The sequence below is a fragment of the Saccopteryx bilineata genome, chromosome 2 (assembly GCF_036850765.1).
Source record: "Saccopteryx bilineata isolate mSacBil1 chromosome 2, mSacBil1_pri_phased_curated, whole genome shotgun sequence".
NCBI classification, from domain to species: domain Eukaryota; kingdom Metazoa; phylum Chordata; class Mammalia; order Chiroptera; family Emballonuridae; genus Saccopteryx; species Saccopteryx bilineata.
The window spans coordinates 14723566-14745836 of NC_089491.1; the positions used below are offsets into that span (position 1 = coordinate 14723566).

Here is a 22271-nt window from a genome sequence, read left to right on the forward strand (position 1 = left end):
CGAGGTTCTGCAGTCCTCGAGCGCGGCGCTGTCCGCCAGCCCCGCCTTGCTGCTGGGGAGACCGGACAGTTCGCAGTAGCAGCCAAAATTCGTCGAAGGGAGGCCGCGTTCATCAGATCTCGCGAGACTCGGAGAAGCACGCTGGAGTCTGGCGAGCCCCTGAGGGTGGGGGCATGATGGCGGACCAGGCGCTGGCCTTGTTGAGAGAGGTGTCGCGGCTGGAAGCGCCACTGGAGGAGCTGCGCGCGCTTCAGTCGGTGCTGCAGGCGGTTCCGCTCACCGAGCTCCGCGAGCACGCGGCGGAACTCCGCCTTGGCCCAGTTTTCTCCTTGCTCAACGAGAACCATCGGTGAGAGGACCCGGCAGCTTAACGGGGTGGGCGAGGGAGACACCCCCTCATGTATGGAGACGGGGGCGGGTAGGATGAAGGGAGGGCTTTCCCCGTCGTGAATGAAGGTTAAAAATAAAAATTTTAAAAACCAGCCGAAATTTCAGAGAGGGAAGAACCCTAGGCTGAGAGGCAAAAAAAAATGGGGTTCAAGTCCGGACTCGGAGCTGGGCCCCTGACCATCTATCTCCTGGCCGCATTGCTCCCACCCTTGCAGTAGGAATTGAGGGGGGAAGGCAAGGTCGCCCGTCTACAGGGAGTGTCAACAGTCCTGTGTGCAAGTGCTTGACTGTTTCCTCCTCTGAAAAAGCGGCCGTATCGGGATCATTTGGCAAGTCCCACCAACATTTTAGATCCACGTAGCATTTGACCCGGTGATTCCTGTTACAGGAATTTAACATGCAGAATTTAGTCGATCGCAAAACGTATACACAGGAATATTTGAGCAGAAAGTGACATCAAAAAACTGGAGTAGCCTGACCAGGTGGTGGCGCAGTGTATAGAGCAGTTGGACTGGGATGTGGGAGGACCCAGGTTCGAGACCCCGAGGTCGCCAGCTTGAGCGTGGGCTCATCTGGTTTGAGCAAAAAGCTCACCAGCTTGGACCCAGGGTCGCTGGCTCCAGCAAGGGGTTACTCAGTCTGCTGAAGGCCTGCGGTCAAGGCACATATGAGAAAGCAATCAATGAACTAAGAAGTCGCAACGCACAACGAAAAACTAATGATTGATGCTTCTCATCTCTCCGTTCCTGTCTATCCCTCTCTCTGACTCTCTCTCTGTCTCTGACAAAAAATAAAAAAATAAAAATAAAATTTAAAATGGAGACCTAAATATCCATTAAAAAAGGATTCTAAATTTTGATAATGTTACCGTGTGACATTATGTAGCTATTTGAAAAGTTGAGGTAAATCTATATAAGTGGACCTGGAAAGATCTCTGTGTTGAATGAAAAAACTATAGTAGTTTGTAGTTCCATTAGGAGTAATCTGGAAAAGGATTACAGCCTCCTTCCTATCCCCCACAGGTCGGTATAAATTGGAAATATCTGATACAGGAAAAGCTATTAATATGGAGGTGGGACTTAAATGATAGGATGGCAGATTTTCATTTCATTCACGTCTGTAGTGTTTGACTTAAAAGCACTTTGTGGAAGAGTAAAAATACTTGTGATAGAGAAATTTTCTACTTGAAAATGTAACGAATCAATGTGTCCACAGTGGATGATTTCCAGGAAGGCTTTCTTGGCTCTGACGTAAGATTCCTCCCTTTTTCCATATGTGTTTTCCTTTCATCAAATCCATTAGTTCACATTACTCAGGTCGGCTTATATCCATTAGTTCACATTACTCAGGTCGGCTTATATCCATTAGTTCACATTATTCAGATCGGCTTATAGAACGTCACTTACTAGTCCACTTGAATTCAGGCCCTTAATTTCTCCCTTTTGCTACATCTGTTGCCTTCGTGACTTACTACCTCAAGGTTCCCTTTTCTAGCCTGTCCTCCCTATTCTGCAAGCACCGCGAGCTCAATTCATTTGGCTCGCATCTTTTCCGTGGTTTCCCACTGCTTACAGCGAATCTTGTAACTTCTGTCTGGCATGTGGGCCCTTACAGCATACTTTTTCAGCCGCCTCTTTTCCCTCTCCTCCTCAGCCCATGTTTCATCTGCTGAAGCTACCATATGGGGGTACCACTTACACTCCCTTGACCATGACCTTCTTACCCTTGTTCATGCCAGTTCTTCTAACTGAAACGCCCTCTCCCTTTCCAAATTCTGTCCACGCTTTAAGGCCCAGGTGAAGTGCCATCCCCTCCAAAAAGTCTTTCCTGGACACTCCAGTTGCCAGTGCTTGGTCCTCAGATCTCCTGAAGGACATTATCACTACTTCTGTTAATGATACTTGCCACTATTGCCTTTTGGTTATAGTGTGTATGTGTTTATTTCTGGTTTGTAAATTATTTGAAGGTGGGACCATATTTTGTCCATCTCTGTATCCCTCCTAGGACGTAGCAGATAATATAATACATGCCCTGTAAAAGATTAGACTCAGTAATTTTAGAGCGACCACCTAATCCAACTACTTAAATTATGGACGAAGAAACTTAGGTCTTTCTACCAGTGATGCAGTAGGCTCTGGAATGAAGGGCAGTTGAAGAATAAGGTCGGTGGGGGGAGGTGGTTTGCTGAATGAAGAAGGAGCAGTGTTCTAGGAAACAATTTTTTTTTTTTTTTTTTTTAGAGAGAGAGAAAGGGAGAGAGAAACATCGATTTGTTGTTCCATTGGTTGATTTTTATGTGTGCCCTGACCAGGTATTGAACCCATAACCTTGGCATAGCAGGGAAGATGCTCTAACCAACTGAACTATCTGGCCAGGGCCTCTAGGAAACAATTTTACTGGACATTTAAAGGCAGGGTAATTTAGAACTAGGTACACAGTATATAGCAATTGTAACTTGTGGAAGTAATTCTCTAGATAGATTGGCAGTCTCCAGATACGTTGCTGTTACTCTGACAAACCACATAGGTATCTGATCTAATAAATGTAAATCTAGAATCTTGACAGGAGTTTTTGTGAAGGAAATTATGTCCTAAGATAACTGCTTTACAACATGAAAGTCAAAACTGATTATACATTACTAACTCTTTGGCTTTTTGATACCAAAGGGCCACATGTGTCCTGAAATTTTTGCACTATTAAGTTTAACCTACTGTTGCTTTTTAAAAAAACATTTGAGTTACTACTTACATAAACTACACATAATAAAATGTACAATTTGGCAAGTTTTGAAATGTATATACCCATGAAACCATCACCACAATCAAGGTAACAAAGGTATCCTCTGACCAGTGGTGGCACTGAATCCCAGGGTCACAGGCTGGATCTTGAGGTCACTGGTTTGAACTGGGATTGCTGGCTTAACCCCAGGGTCGTTGACAACAAAGTGGAACAAGAAGTTGATGCTTCTCCCTCCCCCCGCCCCTCCTTCTCTGCCCTTACTCTTCTCCCTCCTCCTTTCCCCTTTCCTCTCAGTGGAAAAAATATTTTTTTAATGGTTAAGATGGTAAATTTTGCCTGACCAGGCAGTGGCGCAGTAGATAGAGCATTAGATTGGGATGCAGAGGACCCAGGTTCGAAAACCCAAGGTCGCCAGCTTGAGCACGGAATCACTGGCTTGAGTGTGGGATCATAGACATGACCCAGCAGTCACTGTCTTGAGCCCAAAGGTTGCTGGCTTGAGCCTAAGGTCCTTGGCTTGAGCAAGGGGTCACTTGCTCTGCTGTAGTCCCCCCCCCCATCAAGGCATATATGAGAAAGCAATCAATGAACAACTAAGGTGTCACAACAAAGAATGGATGCTTCTCATTTCTCTCCTTTCTGTCTGTCCGTCCCTATCTGTCCCTCTCTCTGATTCTCTCTCTCTGTCTCTGTCATGCCAAAAAAAAAAAAAAATTGCAATTTACTAGCCAGGTTGAACTTCAGGTGACCTGATGGCCGGGCAGTTCCCCTGGCTCTCCACCTGAACAATCTGATTGATGTCTCACCTCCGCCTGACCCTCAGACGTTCTGCTAGCTAGTTACCTCCCCCTTCACTGACTGAACCTTCTGTTACTTGGCCACCAGTCACTACCCCCCTCCATTGTTCAGTTGCCACAGGTAACAGAAGTTTTCCCCCTGCCGCGAGAAACGCAGCCAAACACAGTCCTACCCTGACTGAGGCTTTTCATCTTCGCTGCTGACACCACTAGCGTCTCTGCCCATCTGTGCACAGATGCATAAGTAAATTTCTTAGTAACTTTTTTTTTTCTTAGTAACTCTTTAGGCCTTTTGTATCCCTCCTTTGATAACCTAACACTTAGTAAATGTTTAGTAGACATTTAATGTTAAAGTAGAAGCTGGTGTTTTGAAGAGAAGTGTGTGGAGATCCTCATTGAGCCAGGTTTCAGATACTAGGTTTTTTTCTACCTGGCAGGACATGAACCAATGAAGTCTATGGTGTCTTCTTTAGGGAAAAGACTACTTTGTGTGTATCCATTCTGGAGAGGTTGTTTCAAGCTGTGGAGCCAGTTCACGTGGCCCGGAACCTCAGGGTTGAGCTGCAGAGGGGACTGACTCACCCCGATGATTCTGTAAAAATCCTCACTCTATCCCAGGTATGAAATTTGCTAGCACTTAATAAGAGATCCAATACTTAGTGACCACTTGCTCTTGGGTACGCTCTATACAGAAAGATGAAGAAAATGTGATTTTTCTCTGCCCCTAGGGAGTGTCATCTATGCTAATGTACATAGCTAACTAGGATACAAGCTAAAGGAAGAAGTTCTAAGTACCATCGGCATCATTCATTCATCAAATACTGAGTTACTTTTATATGTGAGGCACTGTATCATATGCCATTAGAGCTACCAAGATGAATAAAGCCTATTTCTTTCTTTAAAGGAGCTCCTAGTCTAGAGAAAAAGATTGCCGTGTTAAATCTTAATTGTCATGGCGTGATTGAAGTTCTGTCGTAAAGGTCACTAAACTAACGAAGTAAGGCAGTAACTTGTCACCCTGGTAATCAAAACATGCTACCATTTGGCTGGAGAACAGTTACTGAGAATGTTAGAAGCCCAGCAATTAGTTTATCCAATAGGTATTCAACTACTGTTTTTTCCTTTTCTCCTCTGATTTGTTTATTCAACAAATTGGGGAAAGTATCAATTTATCATTTATGTGCCAGACACAGTATTGCGTGCTTTACCTATTTAGTCTCCTTTAATCTTCATTACTATCCTACACTTGTGTTGTATTCCCATTTCACAGACAAGAAATTGGGCTCAGAGAAGTTATTTAATTTGCCCAGGGTTTCAGTGCAGCTACAAATGGATAGGACTAGGATTTTTATTGTTTTCGTTCACTGAGGTGTCTCAGCTCTTTACCCCCTTTTATTTCCTTTTCAAAGATGTGAGGATGCCATGTATTTTTTACTTTAATGAATTTGGGTCATTTGAAGTTTTTAATGGCTTGTGTTACAGTTGTATTCAGTAATTCTTAAAATAACGCACACTAAGGTAATTTGACCTTAGTGTTCTTTCTTTAAAGGAGCTTCTAGTCTAGAGAAAAAGATTGCTGTGTTAAATCTTAATTGCCGTGACCTGATTGAAGTTCTGTCGTAAAGGTCACTAAACCAACAAAGTAAGGCCATAACTTGTCACCCTGGTAATCAAAACACGCTACCATTTGGGGAAAGTATTGATACTTTACTAAGATAATTTGACCTTAGTGTTCCCCTGTTGCCCTCCTTAGAAGAGTATATCTTTTTTTTTCTTTTTTTTTCCTATGTGAGAGGAGGGGAGATAGAGCAACTCCCGCTTGCACCCCAACCGGGATCCATCCCACTACCCCTGTCTGGGGCTGATGCTCAAATCAGCCGAGCTTTCCTTAGTGCCTGAGGCCGATGCTCAAACCACCGGTGCTTCCCTCACCACCTAGGGCTGATGCTCTGTCTAACCAATCAAACCACTGGTTGTGACAGGGGAAGAGAGAGAGAAGGGGGAGCAGGAGGGAAAGAGAAACAAATGGTCACTTTTCATTTGTGACTTGACTGACCAGGGACAAAACCCAGGAGGTCGCTGATGCTCCATCCACTGTGGAAGAATATTTCTAATTGTTATTTTTCTTTCAGGTTGGAAGAATTGTTGAAAATTCTGATGCTGTGACTGAGATTCTAAATAATCCTGAATTATTAAAGCAAATCGTTTATTGTATTGGTGGAGAGAATCTATCTGTAGCTAAAGCGGTAAGTCAGCTAGAACCATCAGCTTAAAACATGCAGAGATGTTGGTGTCCTAAGAGACAAAGGAAGGATTTCTGGGTTGAAGGGAGAAGAATTAAAAGGGATGGTTTGTGCAATTGAGTTTTCAGCTTCATACAGATGGTATCAAATAAATAGTGTCAAGTACTAGTAAACTTCTTCTGTTTCCTATAATGCACATATCTAAATTATCCACCATGGGGCTTCCATTGGGTTACTTCTTAAGAAGCAAAACATAAATGATTATTTTCTATTGAGAATACAATGTATTTTTTTTCAATTATAAGTAGTAATAGCTAAAACATAGTGAGTGCTCATTGGAAAAGGTGCATTCCATTAATTTTCACATCAATCTTATGAAGTAGATTTTAGTATTTTGTATTTTTATGACTTATGGGATAATTTTCTTTCTTATAAGGCCATTAAATCCTTGTCAAGAATATCACTGACCCAAGCTGGACTGGAGGCTTTATTTGAAAGCAATCTGCTGGATGATTTGAAAACTGTAATGAAAACAAATGACATTGTTCGATACAGGGTCTATGAGGTAAGACAAAGCACACTTTCTAATGTTTACAATTTAGAATGCAGAAAGACTTACTTTGAGAGGCAAGCTGACTCATTTAACATGCATTTATTGAGTATGAGTCTTTGTTAGTCCCTATACTAGATACTGGGAATATAGGGATGAACTGCCTGCCTAGTATGTGAGACAGTCATATAAAAATATGTATACAGTGTACTTGCTTTATTAAGTACTATTATAGGGGAGATACCATTGAAACTAGACTTTGAAAATTTTAATTGTTGTAATAGTAGGAAGAAGAAATGGCTCTCATTCGCACCAGCTTTATACTGAGCACTGTGCTAAATCCTCACATGTATTGTCTTTAGTTATTACAGTAAACGCTATCCATCATTATCATTAACCTTGCTGTTGAGTAATTGACCCAATGCCACACAGTTAATAGGCTACATTTTTAAAACAAATCCTCTACAGTTTAATTCACTCTTTAAAACACTTCCTTACTTTGCATGCCTTGATACAAGTTATCCTGATTTTCCCTCTGTGTCTCTGTTTCTTCTAAGTCTCCTGGCTCATTTTCCTCTATTGAACTGTTAATTATTGGGGTTTGTAAAGGCAAAGTCCCAAGCCCTCTTCTCCCTGAATCTGTTTGTCATTGCTGATTCAGGCTTTCATACCTTTTTTTTTTATTATTCAGTGTGAGGAGGGGAGGCAGAGAAACAGAGTCCTGCATATGCCCCAACCGGGATCCACCCAGCAAGCCCACAAGGGGATGATGCTTTGCCCATCTGAGGCATTGCTCTGTTGCTCAGCAACTGAGCTTATCTTAGCACTTGAGGTGGAGGCCATGGAGCCAATCTCAGCCCCCTGGGGCCAACTCTCTCCAATCAAGCCATGTCTGCAGGAGGGGAAGAAAGTGGGGGGACAAAGGGGGAGAGGTAGAGAAGCAGATGGATGCTTCTTCTGTGTGCCCTGGCTGGGAATCGAACCCAGGACATCCACACACTGGGCCAACGGTCTACCACTAGCCAACCGGCCAGGGCCAGGCTTTCGTACCTTAATTGATGACTTATTTTGTAAAAAGTGCATATATTATACTGAGATATGATCAAGTGTTTCGGTGCCAAAGTAATCACTTATAAATTCAATGAAATTTTCCTACTTGTGGAGACAAATAGGTTTTTTAAAATTCATCTATTATATATAAAGTACCTAGACCTGCATTTAACTTAAAACAAGATTTAACAAGTTTAGAGCTGTTTTGACCTTTCTGCTTTTTCTGTTCTTTTAGCTAATAGTGGAGATTTCTTCTGTGTCACCAGAATCTTTAAACTACTGTACCACCAGTGGATTGGTGACCCAGCTCCTCAGAGAACTGACTGGTGAGGATGTGCTGGTCAGGTACGTTGGCTGAGAGAATTCTTAGAGCAGAACGTCTTCCTTTGATGATCAAATACAAACTTGGAACTTGTCTTCCCTAGTGGAGCTTGTGCCTAGGTTGCAATCTCATGACAAATGTATATACTGAAGAAGCAGCCGTTAGGGAATTGCTCAAGTGACATTATGACATCATATGGGAACTTAGGAAGCCCTATATGACAATATAGCTACTTTTGCTTTTTTCTTTTCATTTTCTTTTGTGTGTGTGTATTTATTTATTTTTTTCTGAAATGAGAAGTGGGGGGGCAGGCAGACAGACTCCCACATGCACTCCCACGAGATCCATCCAGCATGCCCACCAGGGGGTGATGGTCGGCCCCTCTGGGGCGTTGCTCTGCTGCAATCGGAGCTATCCTCAGCGCCCGGGCCAACTTTGCTCCAACTGAGCCTTGGCTGCAGGAAGGGAAGAGAGAGACAGAGAGGAAGGAGAGGGGGAGGGGTGGAGAGGCAGATGGGCGCTTCTCCTGTGTGCCCTGGCCAGGAATCGAACCCGGGACTCCTGTACGCCAGGCCGACGCTCTACCACTGAGCCAACTGACCACCGCCTGTATTTGATTTTTATTGTTAGTTTTGAACAACTGTGTTCCCTGTTATTAGGCATACATGCCTGCCAATGAAAAGTTGCAGTCCCATGATAACTGCCATGTTACATACATTACTTAATGTGCTATCATACACATGTTTTGGCATTGTTAAATAATATAGCACTACAGCATGATAGAAAAACACAGACTTTTGAAAGTGAGTAAGACTTGGGTTTAAATGCATCTCTACTTATTAGCTATTTAACCTTGGACAAATTGATGTGCCCATTTTGCACCTCAAGTTTCCTCATGTAAATGGAACAATGACAAATCTATCTATAAAGAATATAATGTGAGAATTAAGTGCATTCACCCTAGAGACCAATACAATGACTGACATAGGTCCTCAAAGAAATATTTTCACTCCCACCTCTATATATCGTGACTCTCTTCATATTTGTCAAATGTTTTTTTGTTGATATTCCATAGTTTACTAATATATCCTCACAGTTGAACCCTGGGTGTGCTTTAAGTATTTTGCTGATACAATAGTACTATCTTGTGTAGGGTTTTGTTTTCTTTTTCTTAAATGCTTTTCTAGTTATCCTGTGTTCTGCAGATGTAACTGAAATTGTGAAAACTCATATGCATAGTCACCAGTTACACTGTTTCAGAACATTCATTATAAAGAAATAATTAATTTTGTTAATTCTTTTTAATTATGTATCAGATTTTGTGACATAGAAAAAACTGCAAATAGTCACTTAAATACTTTAACATCAATACCTTAGCATCAACTATGGAAATAATTTTTTAGTTAATTGAGGAAATTTGATCATGATGAATATTAGGTGATACCAAAGAATTATTACTAATTTTTTAATATGTGGTAAAGGTGTTATAATTGTGTAAGAATATATTCTTTTTTTAGAGATGTATACTAAAGTATGCAGGGGTAAATGGCAATGTGACTAGAATTTGCTTAAAATAATTCAGTGACTCTGATCAGACGGCTCAGTAGATAAAGCATTGTCCTGGTGTGCCAAGATTGGGAGCTTGACCCCCTGGTCAGGGCACGTATGAGAAGCAATCAATGAGTGCATAACTAAGTGGAATAACTAAGTGTAACAACGAGTTGAGCTTCCCTTCCCTCTAGCCCTCCCTCCCTCTCACCCTCTCTCCTTCTCTTCCTCCCTCCTCCCCCTCTTTAAAATCAATGGAAAATTTTATTTAAAATAATTCAGCAAAAAGTGGAGAAAAAGAGAGATAAAATGAGTAAAGAATAATCTTAATAACTATACAACCAGAATTATGGGTACCCGGGGCTTGATGTTTAGTTCTTTTTACTTTTGTCTATGTTTGACATTTCAGTATAAAATAAAAAATTTATTTTAAATATCTTAAGAAGAGCCTGGCCTGTGGTGGCGCAGTGGATAAAGCGTTGACCTAGAACGCTGAGGTTGCCTGACCGGGCGGTGGCGCAGTGGATAGAGCTTCGGACTGGGATGCAGAAGACCCAGGTTCGAGACTCCAAGGTCGCCAGCTTGAGCGAGGGCTCATCTGGTTTGAGCAAAAGCTCACCAGCTTGAGTCCAAGGTCGCTGGCTCCAGCAAGGGGTTTCTTGGTCTGCTGAAGGCCCGCAGTCAAGGCACATATGAGAAAGCAATCAATGAACAACTACGAAAAACTAATGATTGATGCTTCTCATCTCTCCGTTCCTGTCTGTCTATCCCTCTCTCTGACTCTCTCTGTCTCTGTAAAAAACAAAAATAAAACACAACAATAGAACACTGAGGTTTCCAATTCAAAACCCTGCACTTGTCTGGTCAAGGCACATATGGAAGTTGATGCTTCCTGCTCCTCCCCTCTTTTCTCTCTCTCTCTCTCTCTCTCTCTCTCTCTCTCTCTCTCTCTCTCTCCCCTCTCTAAAATAAATTTAAAAAAATGTCTTAGGTAGCTATGTTATAGTAGAAACTGTAAGTTTCTTAAGTAAAGATTTAAATCTAAACTCTGCCTTGAAAGAGAAATGTGATTCTGGACAAGTTGCTTCAATTTTCTCATCTTTGTACCCTCATCTAAAAAGGAGAACCAGGATTGTGGACCTTTCACATTTTGTGGGAAGCGTTAAATAAAATTACATGAAGACAATTTAGAGCAGCATAGGTCAGTGGGTTAGCATCGTCCCAAAGCACAGAGGTTGCCGGTTCGATCTCCAGTCAGGGCACTTACAGGAGCAGGTGGATGTTCCTGTCTCTCCCCTCTTCCTTCCTCTGTCTCTCAAATCAGTACAAGAACATTTTTTTTAAAAGAAACAATTTATAAACCATGCTAATCATATGCAAAATCTTGGTATTTCAGAGCCACCTGTGTAGAAATGGTGACATCACTGGCATATACTCATCATGGCCGACAGTACCTTGCTCAAGAAGGAGTAATTGATCAGATTTCTAATATAATTGTTGGGGCAGATTCAGACCCTTTCTCTAGTTTCTATTTGCCAGGTAAGAAACGATGGTGCATGTTTTGTTTTTTTTGGTTATCCCTGTCGGGAAGTCAGGGGTTATCTTCTTCAGAGTTTATTCCTTTGAGCAATACCCAGCCCATAGCCCCTTAATGGGGTAGAATCTATTGCCCTGGGAGCTATGCACTGTTGCTTGTGATATTTTAGAAATACTGCTGTTTAGAATATCAGGATAGTTTCCTTTGCATCTCAGACAAAAGAAACATAAGTAAAAACACTAGGAATGACATTTACAGTATATTCACAGATTCATCAACTTTCACAGTTGTAATCTTTAGCTAATGTAGGAACTACTCCAGCCACTTGTTCTTGGACAGGGTTGATTTTTTTTTTTTTTAGCCCTTCCAGAAATTGGAAATTTATTCCCTCATTAGGTAGCCTAGATTACTTTTGATAAAAATCTGTTTTAAAATGTCTTCCTAATACTCCAAAATTCCTTCCTGTGATTGGTATCCAGTGGTCCTTGTTCTTTGTTGTCCCTCTCGCGTGTGACGACGCTTCAGTGTGTGGACCCAGCTCCATGCCACCTGCGTGTCCTCTCAGCGCCACCCTTTCTGGGTCGTTGAGTACTTCCTCGCGGACCGATTTCCAGGCAGCGCAGTACCATGACCTTTCTCCTCGTTCTGGCCTGCAGTTTATTGCTGCCCCTTAGAAAGCTTGGGACCCACGATTTATGCTTTTTTCTTAAAATATATTTTTGTAAATTTCTCTAGGATTTGTCAAGTTTTTTGGAAACCTGGCCATCATGGATAGTCCTCAGCAGATCTGTGAGCGTTACCCTGTTTTTGTGGAAAAAGTCTTTGAAATGACAGAAAGTCAGGACCCCACCATGATTGGTGTAGCAGTGGACACAGTTGGAATCCTGGGATCCAATGTTGAAGGAAAACAGGTTTTACAGAAGACAGGTTAGTGTGACTTGTTTGCACTTTCTTTAGGGATATCATAATTTTTGACAAAAATTCAATAAAAAAATAAGTTCATTGGCTGGTACATTAATTGTATTATAGAAACTACTTTTACATTGGCAGTCTTTTTCCCATAACCTTGGATTTATCCCTAAAAGTTTCATAATTATTACTGAACTTTTTTTTTTAAGTTGGCTGGACAAAGTAGTCTTTCCCCTCTAGATCTTCCTTAAGTAATACTCATGTGCAAACACCATGGGCTGGAGTCAGAAAGACCTGGGTTCAATTCCCAGTCCTAACTCTAGCTTAGCTTCTGAATTTTATTTACTCCACTACCATAGGCCTCTTTCCTCATTTTAAAAAAGGGTAGAACAGCCTGACCAGGTGGTGATGCAGTGGATAGAGCATTGGACTGGAATGCAGAAGACCCAGGTTCGAGACCCCGAGGTCACCAGCTTGAGCGAGGGCTCATCTGGTTTGAGCAAAAGCTCACCACCTTGAGCCCAAGGTCACTGGTTCGAGCAAGGGGTTACTCGGTCTGCTGAAGGCCCGTGGTCAAGGCACATATGAGAAAGCAATCAATGAACAATTAAGGTGTTACAATGCACAACAAAAAACTAATGATTGATGCTTCTCATCTCTCCGTTCCTGTCTGTCCCTGTCTATCCCTCTCTCTGTAAAAAAAAAATAATAATAATAATAAAATTAAAAATAAAAAGGGTAGAACAGCTACTTTCCAGTATTGTGAATATTTCAAGACAGGTTTTTAAATTTGTAATGTCAAGAAAAAAAAAAATCTGTTATACAAGGTTAAGAAGGATACTTTTATGGAACATCCATGAGTAGCTTGAAAGCACTGTGAATTCAACACACAAAATAATAATAGGTAGTGCTGTTAAAACCCTTGTGAAATATATATTCAAAATTAATACACTGCTGTGTATCACAACTAGTGTCATATATACTTTTCTAAGTGCTTTTACCTATGATATAAAATCCTTCCACAATGTTTCAAAGAACATGTTATTGTTATTCTCATTTTACAGATAAGGTAGCTGAAACTCAGAGAAGTTAAGAAAATTTTCTAAGATCATACAGACTGTGGGGCAGCTGCTACTCAAATCCAGGTCCTTTGATTCCAAATCCTCTGCACTTTGACTTAGATATGCTGTATTACATAAGAATGTGTGTTGTAGGCTTCTCACTTGGTCTCTGACTACATGTTTATTTTTATGTTGGTAGGGGTCATAGTACATAAAAGCAAAGCATGCCTTTAAAAATCTCATTGTTCACTTAACACCCATTAAGATGGCAGTTTTTTTTTTAAATGAAATAAAACAAAATAACAAGTGTTAAAAGAATGTGAGAAATTTTATGTCGTGTGTTTTACCCTTGCACATATCTGGTGGAACTAAATAGTGTGCCACTGTGGAATACTAGTCGTTCCTCAAAAAATTAAACAAAGAATAACCCTATAATCCAGCAATTCCACTATTGCTATATACCCAAAGGAATTGATAACGGACTCAAATAGATATTTGTACACCTGTGTTTATTAACAACTATTATTCATGTAGCCAAAAAGGGTAGAAATAAGCCAAGTATTTATTGGATGGATGAAAGGATAAACAAAATGTGTTATATACATATATAATGGAATGCAATTTGGCCTTAAAAGTGAATGAAATTCTCATGCATGCTACAACATGGAGAAACCTTAAAGACATGATAAGTCCAATAAGCCAGACACAAAGGATAAATAGTGTATAATTTTGCTTATGTAAGGTACCTAAAATAGTCAAATACACAAACAGAAAGTAGAATAGTGTTACCGGGGGTGGGATTCAGGGGGAATGGGGAGTTACTGTTTAATGAATAGGACTCTCCATTTAAAATGATGAAAAAGTTCTAGAGATGGATGGTGGTGATGGTTGCACAGCAGTGTGAATGTACTTAATGCCACTGAGCTGTGTGCTTAAAAATAGTTAAAATGGTAAGTTTTATATTGTATTTTACAACAATAAAAATAATCTCTTTATCCTTCACAGGAACTCGATTTGAACGCTTACTTATGAGAATAGGATATCAAGCAAAGAATGCTTCAACAGAGCTCAAAATTAGGTGTTTGGATGCAATTTCATGTCTTCTTTATTTACCAGTAAGTACCAGTAAGTACATGAGGAAATTAGTGAGGGTAGTGGGGTATGTTTAGGAGAATAAAGCTGCATGAGTCAACATAATGTAAATGTTGACAAAATCAGTGCCATCTTTCTTACTCTTAGTAAAAGAGGATCCTCTTATATGACTAGTGACATTTTTAAAGTGGAGTTATGGAGTATTAAAACTGGAGTGAACTCTAGAGACTGCTTAATCAGTCTCATCCCAAAAAAAACCTGGAAAAAACTTGGCTGGGTTTGGGTAACTGCTCCAGACTTGGTGGAGATCACAACAGCAAGTTAATGACAGGATGCTATCAGAACCCAGGTTATGCCTGACCAGGCAGTGGTACAGTGGATAGATTATTGGACTGAGACGTGGAGGACCCAGGTTTGAAACCCTGAGGTCGCTGGCTTGAGCGCGGGCTCATCGGCCTTAACTGCAGGCTCACCAGCTTGAGCACAGGGTTGCTGGCTTGAATGTGGGATCATAGACACGAGCCCAAGATCGCTGGCTTGAGCAAGGGGACCCTCGCTCTGCTGGAGCCTTACCCCCCAAAGGCACATGTGAGAAAGCAGTCAGTGAACAACCAAGGAGCTGCACCGAAGAATTGATTCTTATCATCTCTCCCTCCTCTCTGTCCCTATCTGTTCCTCTCTCTGTCTCTGTCACCAAAAGAATGAAAAGAAAAGAAATAAAAGAACCCAGGTTATCTGACTTCCAAGTGTCTTGAGATTCTTCTTTTCTGTTCTGCAGCCTGAGCAGCAGACTGATGACCTCCTGAGGATGACAGAATCCTGGTTTTCTTCCCTATCTCGGGACCCACTGGAGCTGTTCCGTGGTATCAGTAATCAACCCTTTCCTGAACTACACTGTGCTGCCTTGAAAGTGTTCACGGTAGGCATCTTTTTCTCTTCCATGGGCCCTCTGGGACGCTTCCTGTTCAGCATGAGTACTCAAAATGAGCCAGGCCCTCTGCCATGTCCCAGATATACACAAGTGCATAGTAGTTTCTGGCCTCTGCTATTACTATAGGCTAATGAGGAAGACAGATGTGTATACACATTGTTTCAGGAAATGCTGTTAGGTGCTGTGGCAGAGCACAGGGTGCTATGTGGTCACAGAATTAATTCCAGATTCCTTATCTACCGCAAGCAAGCCCTTATTGACCTGGGCTGGCCTTCCTTAGCTTTTGTATGGCTATTCCTTTTCTAGCACTTAATGCTCTAGTGATATCAATCTGCTTGCTTCATGTCTTTGGACCTTTGTGTGACCTCTGCTTTTAGCACTCTTCTCTGACATGCTTGTTAACATTTATTCATCCTTTAAGGACTAGCTCATATATCTCTTTGGTAAACTTTGCCCAAACCCACAAGATTAAGAAATGTTGGCTCTCAGGCCCCGGCCAGTTGGCTCAGTGGTAGAGTGTCAGCCCAGCATGTGGAAATCCCAGGTTTGATTCCCAGCCAGGGCACACAGGAGAAGCACCCATCTGCTTCTCCAACCTTCCCCCTCTCCTTTCTCTCTCTCTCTCTCTCTCTCTCTCTCTCTCTCTCTCCCCCTCCCACAGCCAAGGCTCCATTGGAGCAAAGTTGGCCCGGGTGCTGAGCACAGCTCCATGGCTTCCATCCCAGGCTCTAGAATGGCTGTGGTTGCAACAGAGCAACACCCCAGAGGGGCAGAGCATTGCCCCCTAGTGGGCATGCCGGGTGGATCCCGATCAGGTACATGCAGGAGTCTGTCTCTCAGCCTACACGCTTCTCACTTCAGAAAAAAAAATAAAAAGAAATATTGGCTCTCATATTTTGTGTTTATTCATTCAGCAAATACTGGTTGAGATTTTTTTTTGTTGGTTTGGTTTGGTTTGGGTTTTGTTTGTCTTTGTTAGCTGCTAGGTATACAGTAGTGAAGAAAATATACAAAGACCTTTGTATCGTGTAGCTCACTGTCTATTGAGGGACCCAGACAATAAATATAATTGCATAGTCAATTCTATAATTAAGTTGTGGTAAGGATTATACCTCTCTATAAATATATAGAATAAATACAATGTGTCCGTAAAGTCATGGTGCACTTTTGACTGGTCACAGGAAAGCAACAAAAGATGGTAGAAATGTGAAATCTGCACCAAATAAAAGGAAAACTCTCCCAGTTTCATACCTATTCAGTGCAGTTCGGTGTGCGCTCACGCACAGATTTTTTAGGGCTCCTTAGGGAGCTATCCCGTATAGCCTCTACAGACTCGTCACTGACTGATGGCCTACCAGAACGGGGTTTCTCCACCAAACTGCCGGTTTCCTTCAACTGCTTATCCACCAAGTAATGTTATTCCTATGTGGTGGTGCTTCATTATAAACGCACCGATATTCATGTTGCACTTTGGTCACGGATTCGAATTTAGCGAGCCACAGAACACACTGAACTTTCCTCTGTACCGTCCACATCTCGACTGGCATGGCCGTGGGCTGCTCCACTGTATACATGGTGTTATGTCATCTGCGCATGCGCACATGCTGCCACATCATCTACAAATACTGGAAGGGTTTTCCTTTTATTTGGTGCAGATTTCACATTTCTATGGTCTTTTGTTGCTTTCCTGTGACTGGTCAAAAGTGCACCATGACTTTATGGACACACTGTATATAAAAATATATTTATTACATTATGTTGAAAATGTTTATTAACCTGCCTGACCAGGCGGTGTTGCAGTGGATAGAGCGTCGGACTGGGATGCAGAGGACCCAGGTTCAAGACCCCAAAATCACTGGCTTGAGTGCAGCCTCATCTGCTTTGAGCAAGGCTCACCAGCATGAGCCCAAGGTCACTAGCTTGAGCAAGAGGTCACTCGGTCTGCTGAAGCCCCCCACCCCCAGTCAAGGCACATGAGAAAGTAATCAATAAACTACTAAAGTGTTGCAATGAAGAATTGATGCTTCTCATCTCTCTCCCTTCCTGTCTGTCTCTATTTGTCCTTCTCTCTGTCTTTCTCACACACACACACACACACACACAAAATATATATATATATGTATATGTATATATATATTTATTAAACTACATATTAAACAGTTTATTGAGAATAGGAACCGTATGTGATTTATCTTTGTAGCCCCAGCACTTACATGGTACCTGGGCTCATGGAAATATAGTAATCACTTTAGTAATCTTAATAATGGGATCTTAAGCAGCATGTTTGTCCTGCAGAGGCAGGCAACAAGGAGAGTGGAGGGGACAAGGGAGGGAAAACTTCCTACAGGATGTGATTCGTCATCTGGGTCTTGAAGGATACAATATTTCTGTCAACTTCAAGAACATTGTTTTTAGCCTGACTGGTGGTGGCACAGTGGATAAACCGTGGACCTGGGATGCTGAGGTCCTAGGTTCAAAACCCTGAGCTCACCAGCTTGAGTGTGGGCTCATCCAGATTGAGTGCAGGGTCACCAGCTTGAGTGTGAGATCATCAGCGTGATTCCATGATTGCTGACTTGAGTCCAAAGGTCACTGGCTTAAGCCCAAGGTTGCTGGCTTGAGCAAGAGATCACTGTCTCAGCTGGAGCGCCCCCCCCCCCCCTTCCAGGCACACTTTAGAAGCAATCAATGAACAACTTAAGTGGCACAGCTACGAGTGGATGCTTCTCACCTCTCTCGCCCTCCTCCCTCCCTCAGCCTCCTCCTTCCTCCCTCTCCTTCTCTCTCTAAAAAGAACATTGTCTTTAGACTGTTTCACCCTTGCCAAAAGTCACTGTGGTGGCCATTTTGGCTCCTGCCTTGGTATTTTTATTATTTCATTATCCTCCTGCACTCTTCCAGCTTATGCTCTACTTAGTGGCTACAGTTGTGGGACAGCTGGTTTTATTGCACCCCACCCTCCTTCTCAACTGTTGTTGATTGTGCTGATGTTTCTCAAAGTGTTATTTATTTATTTATTACTTTAGTCAGAGGAGGGGAGGCAGAGAGACAGATTCCCACGTGTGCCCGGGCCGGGATCCACCCAGAAAGCCCATTAGGAGGCGACACTTTGCCTATCTGGGGCCATTGCTCTGTTGCTCAGGAGTGGAGCCATTTTTTTCCGCACTTGAGGCAGAGGCCACAGTGCCATCCTCAGTGCCTGAGGCCAACTTTAGCTCAAACCAATCAAGCCATAGCTGCAGGAGGGGAAGAAAGGGAGAGAGAAGGGAGAAGGGTGGAGAAGCAGATGGTAGCTTCTCCTGGTGTACCCTGACTGGGAATCGAACCTGGGACATCTATATGCCGGGTGGGCACTCTACCATTGAGCCAACCGGCCAGGGCCGATGTTTCTCAGAGTTTAAGTTCTTGTTAAAATCTAGATTCTGGTTCAGTGGTTCTGGATGGAGCCTGAGATCCTGAATTTCAAACAGGCTCCCAGGTGATACTTCTGCTTGTCTGCAGAAAACATTTGGAGAGGAAGGAACTAAGCTGTAAACTTGGCTATTTATTCTTCATTAAAATATAGTAGTGAGATTTTTTTTTTTAAGCGATTGAAAGAGAGAGGGACAGGCAGGGATAGGAAGGGAAAGAGTTGAAAAGCATCAACTTGTAGCACCTTAGTTGTTCATTGATTGCTTTCTCATATGTTTCTTGGCTGAGGGGGCTTCAGCAGAGCCCCTTGCTCAAGCCAGTGACTTTGGGCTCAAGCCAGCAACCTTTGGGTTCAAGCCAGCAATTATGGGGTCATGTTCATGATCCCACACTCAAGCTGGTGACCCAGTGCTCAAGCTGGTGACCTCGGGGTCCTCAGTGAACCTAGGTCCTCAGTGTCTCAGGCTGATGCTCTATCTACTGTGCCACTGCCTGGTCAGGTTGTAGTAATGAGATTTTTTAAAACATTATAAAAGTTGCTTTTTTATTATTTTAAAATTGGGGAAATATTGAGTAGTAAACATTTTAAAAATCACATAAAGTCAAACCTATTGATGATTGATTGATTGATTGATGAACAATCACATTCCCTTTCCTGCTTCTCTGGATGTAACTGCCATGAATTGAGGGTTTTCAAGCCCACGAATCATTTTATACTTTACTGTGTGTTTATATATCCTTAAATAAATGACAGTATTTACATATTCTTAAACTTTGTCAATCATATCATGCTCTTCCCATCCTGCAATTTGTTTTTTCTCCTCTGTGTTACATTTTTAAGATTTTTCTATGCTAGAGAGGCAATTAGAAAGTGATTAGTATTTCACTGTTTAGCCACAATATATATCATTTTTCTGTAAATGAAGATTTAGATAGTATTTGTTAAAATTACGCCACAATGAACATTCTCAAAAATACCATCCTAAGCACATGTGTAAGAGTTTCTTTAGGGTAGTCTTTTTCTTTCTCTTTTTTTTCTTTTTGTATTTTTCTGAAGTGAGAAGTGGGGAGACAGACTCCTGCATGCGCCCGACTAGGATCCACCCATCACGCTCACTAAGGGACGATGCTCTGCCTGTCTGGAGCTGTTGCTCTGTTGCAACCAGAGCCATTCTAGCACCTGAGGTGGAGGCCATGGAGCCATCCTCAGTGCCTGGGCCAACTTTGCTCCAGTGGAACTTTGGCTGCGGGAGGGGAAGAAAGAGAGAGAGAAAGGAGAAGGGGAAGGGTGGAGAAGCAAATGGGTGCTTCTCCTGTGTGCCCTGGCTGGGAAGCGAATCCAGGACTTTCACACATTGGGCCGATGCTCTACCACTGAGCCAATCTGCCAGGGCCTAGGATAGTCTTTTCTCTCTACTTTTTTTTCCACTGTTGGAATTATGCCACATACATTATTTGGTTCTACTTTTTTTCATGTAAGAAATTTGCCCATTTTTTATAAATATTATTGTTTACTTATTTATTTTTGCAGTATACCATAATTTACTTTCCCATTGCCCCACTGTTAGACATTTATATTTTAACTGTCACACTGTAGTGAACATCTTTGTATACAAATGTTTTTTAAATATTTAGATTATTTTCTTAAATTAGATTCCCAGTGGGAAATTTACTTAGGCAAAAGTTAACATTTTTAAGGTTCATGTTGCCAGATTTCTTTCTAAGAATTGTGCCTTTCTACTGACAAACTTCTTAAGACTCAGAGGAATTGTATTCTTCCTGCCTTCCATTTCAGGCCATTGCAAACCAACCCTGGGCCCAGAAGCTTATGTTTAACAGTCCAGGTTTTGTAGAATATGTGATGGACCGGTCTGTGGAGCGTGACAAAGCTTCAAAGGATGCCAAATATGAGCTGGTAAAAGCACTTGCCAATTCCAAGACAGCTGCAGAAGTCTTTGGGAGCTCAAATTATTTGAGGCTCAGAACTTACCTGAGTGAAGGCCCGTACTATGTGAAACCTGTTTCCACAACAGCAGTGGAAGGCGCTGAATGATTTCTGCTACAGTCTGGATCATTTTTGGACCAAAACTTCTCCTAAGGCATACAGAGACTTCTCTACCCCCAGAATTGTGGAGTGTGAAACCCAATTTTATTATCAACATTTGTTGTGTTTACATTGAAATACAGTGTGGAACCAAGAGATCAGGCAAACTTGGTCATAATTGAAACTGATGTTTTTCACATTCATTTGACTACCTTATTGTTTGCAAGAAGATAGAAGTTTTGTTCTCCCAGAAAATTTTCATTGACTTCACTGTCTTATTTTAAAATCTGCTTCAACAATAATGGAACCAGATGGTTTCTCCTCACAAGGTTCTTTTTTTTCCCCTTCTGATTCCATTTACAAAGTCTTGGATATGAGTATTATTTAAAAAACAAGTAATTTGGGATCTTAAAATTATATTCTCTGTTCTAAGAATAAATACTTTTCATAAGCTCTCATGATATTTTTTTACTATAATTCCTTTTAAAAAAAGTATACCTTTAAAGAATGTTTTTAGTATTTGATTTTTATTTATTTATTTGCCCTTTATCAGTGAACTTTACTCTGTTGTGGTTTTGGAGGAGGAGGGATGATAACATGGTAATCCAGAAAGGTCCCCAAACTGGCTTTTATTGTTATATTGTTCTTGAGGGTTTCACTTTTAATTTTTCAAATCCATCAAATCAATATTGAATTGATCAGAGAAGAAGCGGATTCCTAATCACCAGTCAGAAGAGAAGAGATGCTGTGTATAAACCAATTAATGCCATCTTATTAATTAACGAAAGGATGCACTTTCTTTTCATTGTCGAAAATTGTACTGACCTGTTTTCCAGTGCCCTACTTTTTAAAGGGCAAAGTACTCTACACTCCATCCACTAGTTAAGAGGTTTCTGCCTGAGAGTGTTATCAGAAGATTACAGTTCAGAATATAGGTAGGCTTCTTTTAATTAAGCCATGGTAACATTGATAAACCATCCCTACTCTGTAACAAAATGTCTCTCAAGAGCCTGGAATTCTCCTGTCTCCGGATTGAGCTTTCTGCCACCTCTGGTATCTCCGAGTCTCCTTTTTCCATGTTTCCATAACTAATTAGACTACAGCCAGCTCTTCCTGGAAGAACCATTCTATCTCTTTAAGGCGACTTTTGTTTAATCTCATTTAGGATGTTGATTTTATTTAACTCTATAGAGTTCAGAGGCTTGCCTCTATGTATAGCCTACATGTTCATGCCGATTTTGTGCCTATAACTTTTTTTCAAAGGTTAAATAAAATTTGCAAGATATTATTTTGCATTTAATAAATACTCATTTACTTCTCATTATGTGCTTGGCATTGGAGAAAGTGTTATACGTTGTCCTGAGTGCTAAATTTATCCCGTTAATTTTTGTATTTCTGTTTCACAGGTGAATAAACGAGACTCAGAGAAGTTAAGTAGCTTATCCCAGGATCACACAGGGGCAAGTGGCTATTGGGGTGAGGGGAGAGAGGTCAACAGAAAAATCAGTATATAGTAAATACACTGTTAGGGGAAAATAAAAACACCCACCCCAGACTTGAGAGAAGGTTTCCCAGAGAAGGAAATGCCTGATCTTGAAGAACCAGTAGGAGATAATAAGGAAGAACAGAGGGGAACAGAATAGGAAG

At 41.5% G+C, this 22271-nt stretch overlaps 1 protein-coding gene across 1 annotated transcript; it reads left to right on the top strand.

The window, feature by feature from the left end:
- Positions 1 to 120: 120 nt before the first annotated feature.
- Positions 121 to 21477, top strand: PSMD5 (proteasome 26S subunit, non-ATPase 5). Its single transcript, XM_066256367.1, has 10 exons — positions 121 to 349; positions 4400 to 4544; positions 6059 to 6172; positions 6606 to 6734; positions 8005 to 8114; positions 11036 to 11178; positions 11912 to 12103; positions 14152 to 14261; positions 15017 to 15157; positions 20376 to 21477. Exons 1-10 carry the CDS (start codon positions 174 to 176, stop codon positions 20631 to 20633), a joined length of 1518 nt encoding a protein of 505 aa, XP_066112464.1. The 5' UTR covers positions 121 to 173; the 3' UTR covers positions 20634 to 21477.
- Positions 21478 to 22271: the final 794 nt, after the last annotated feature.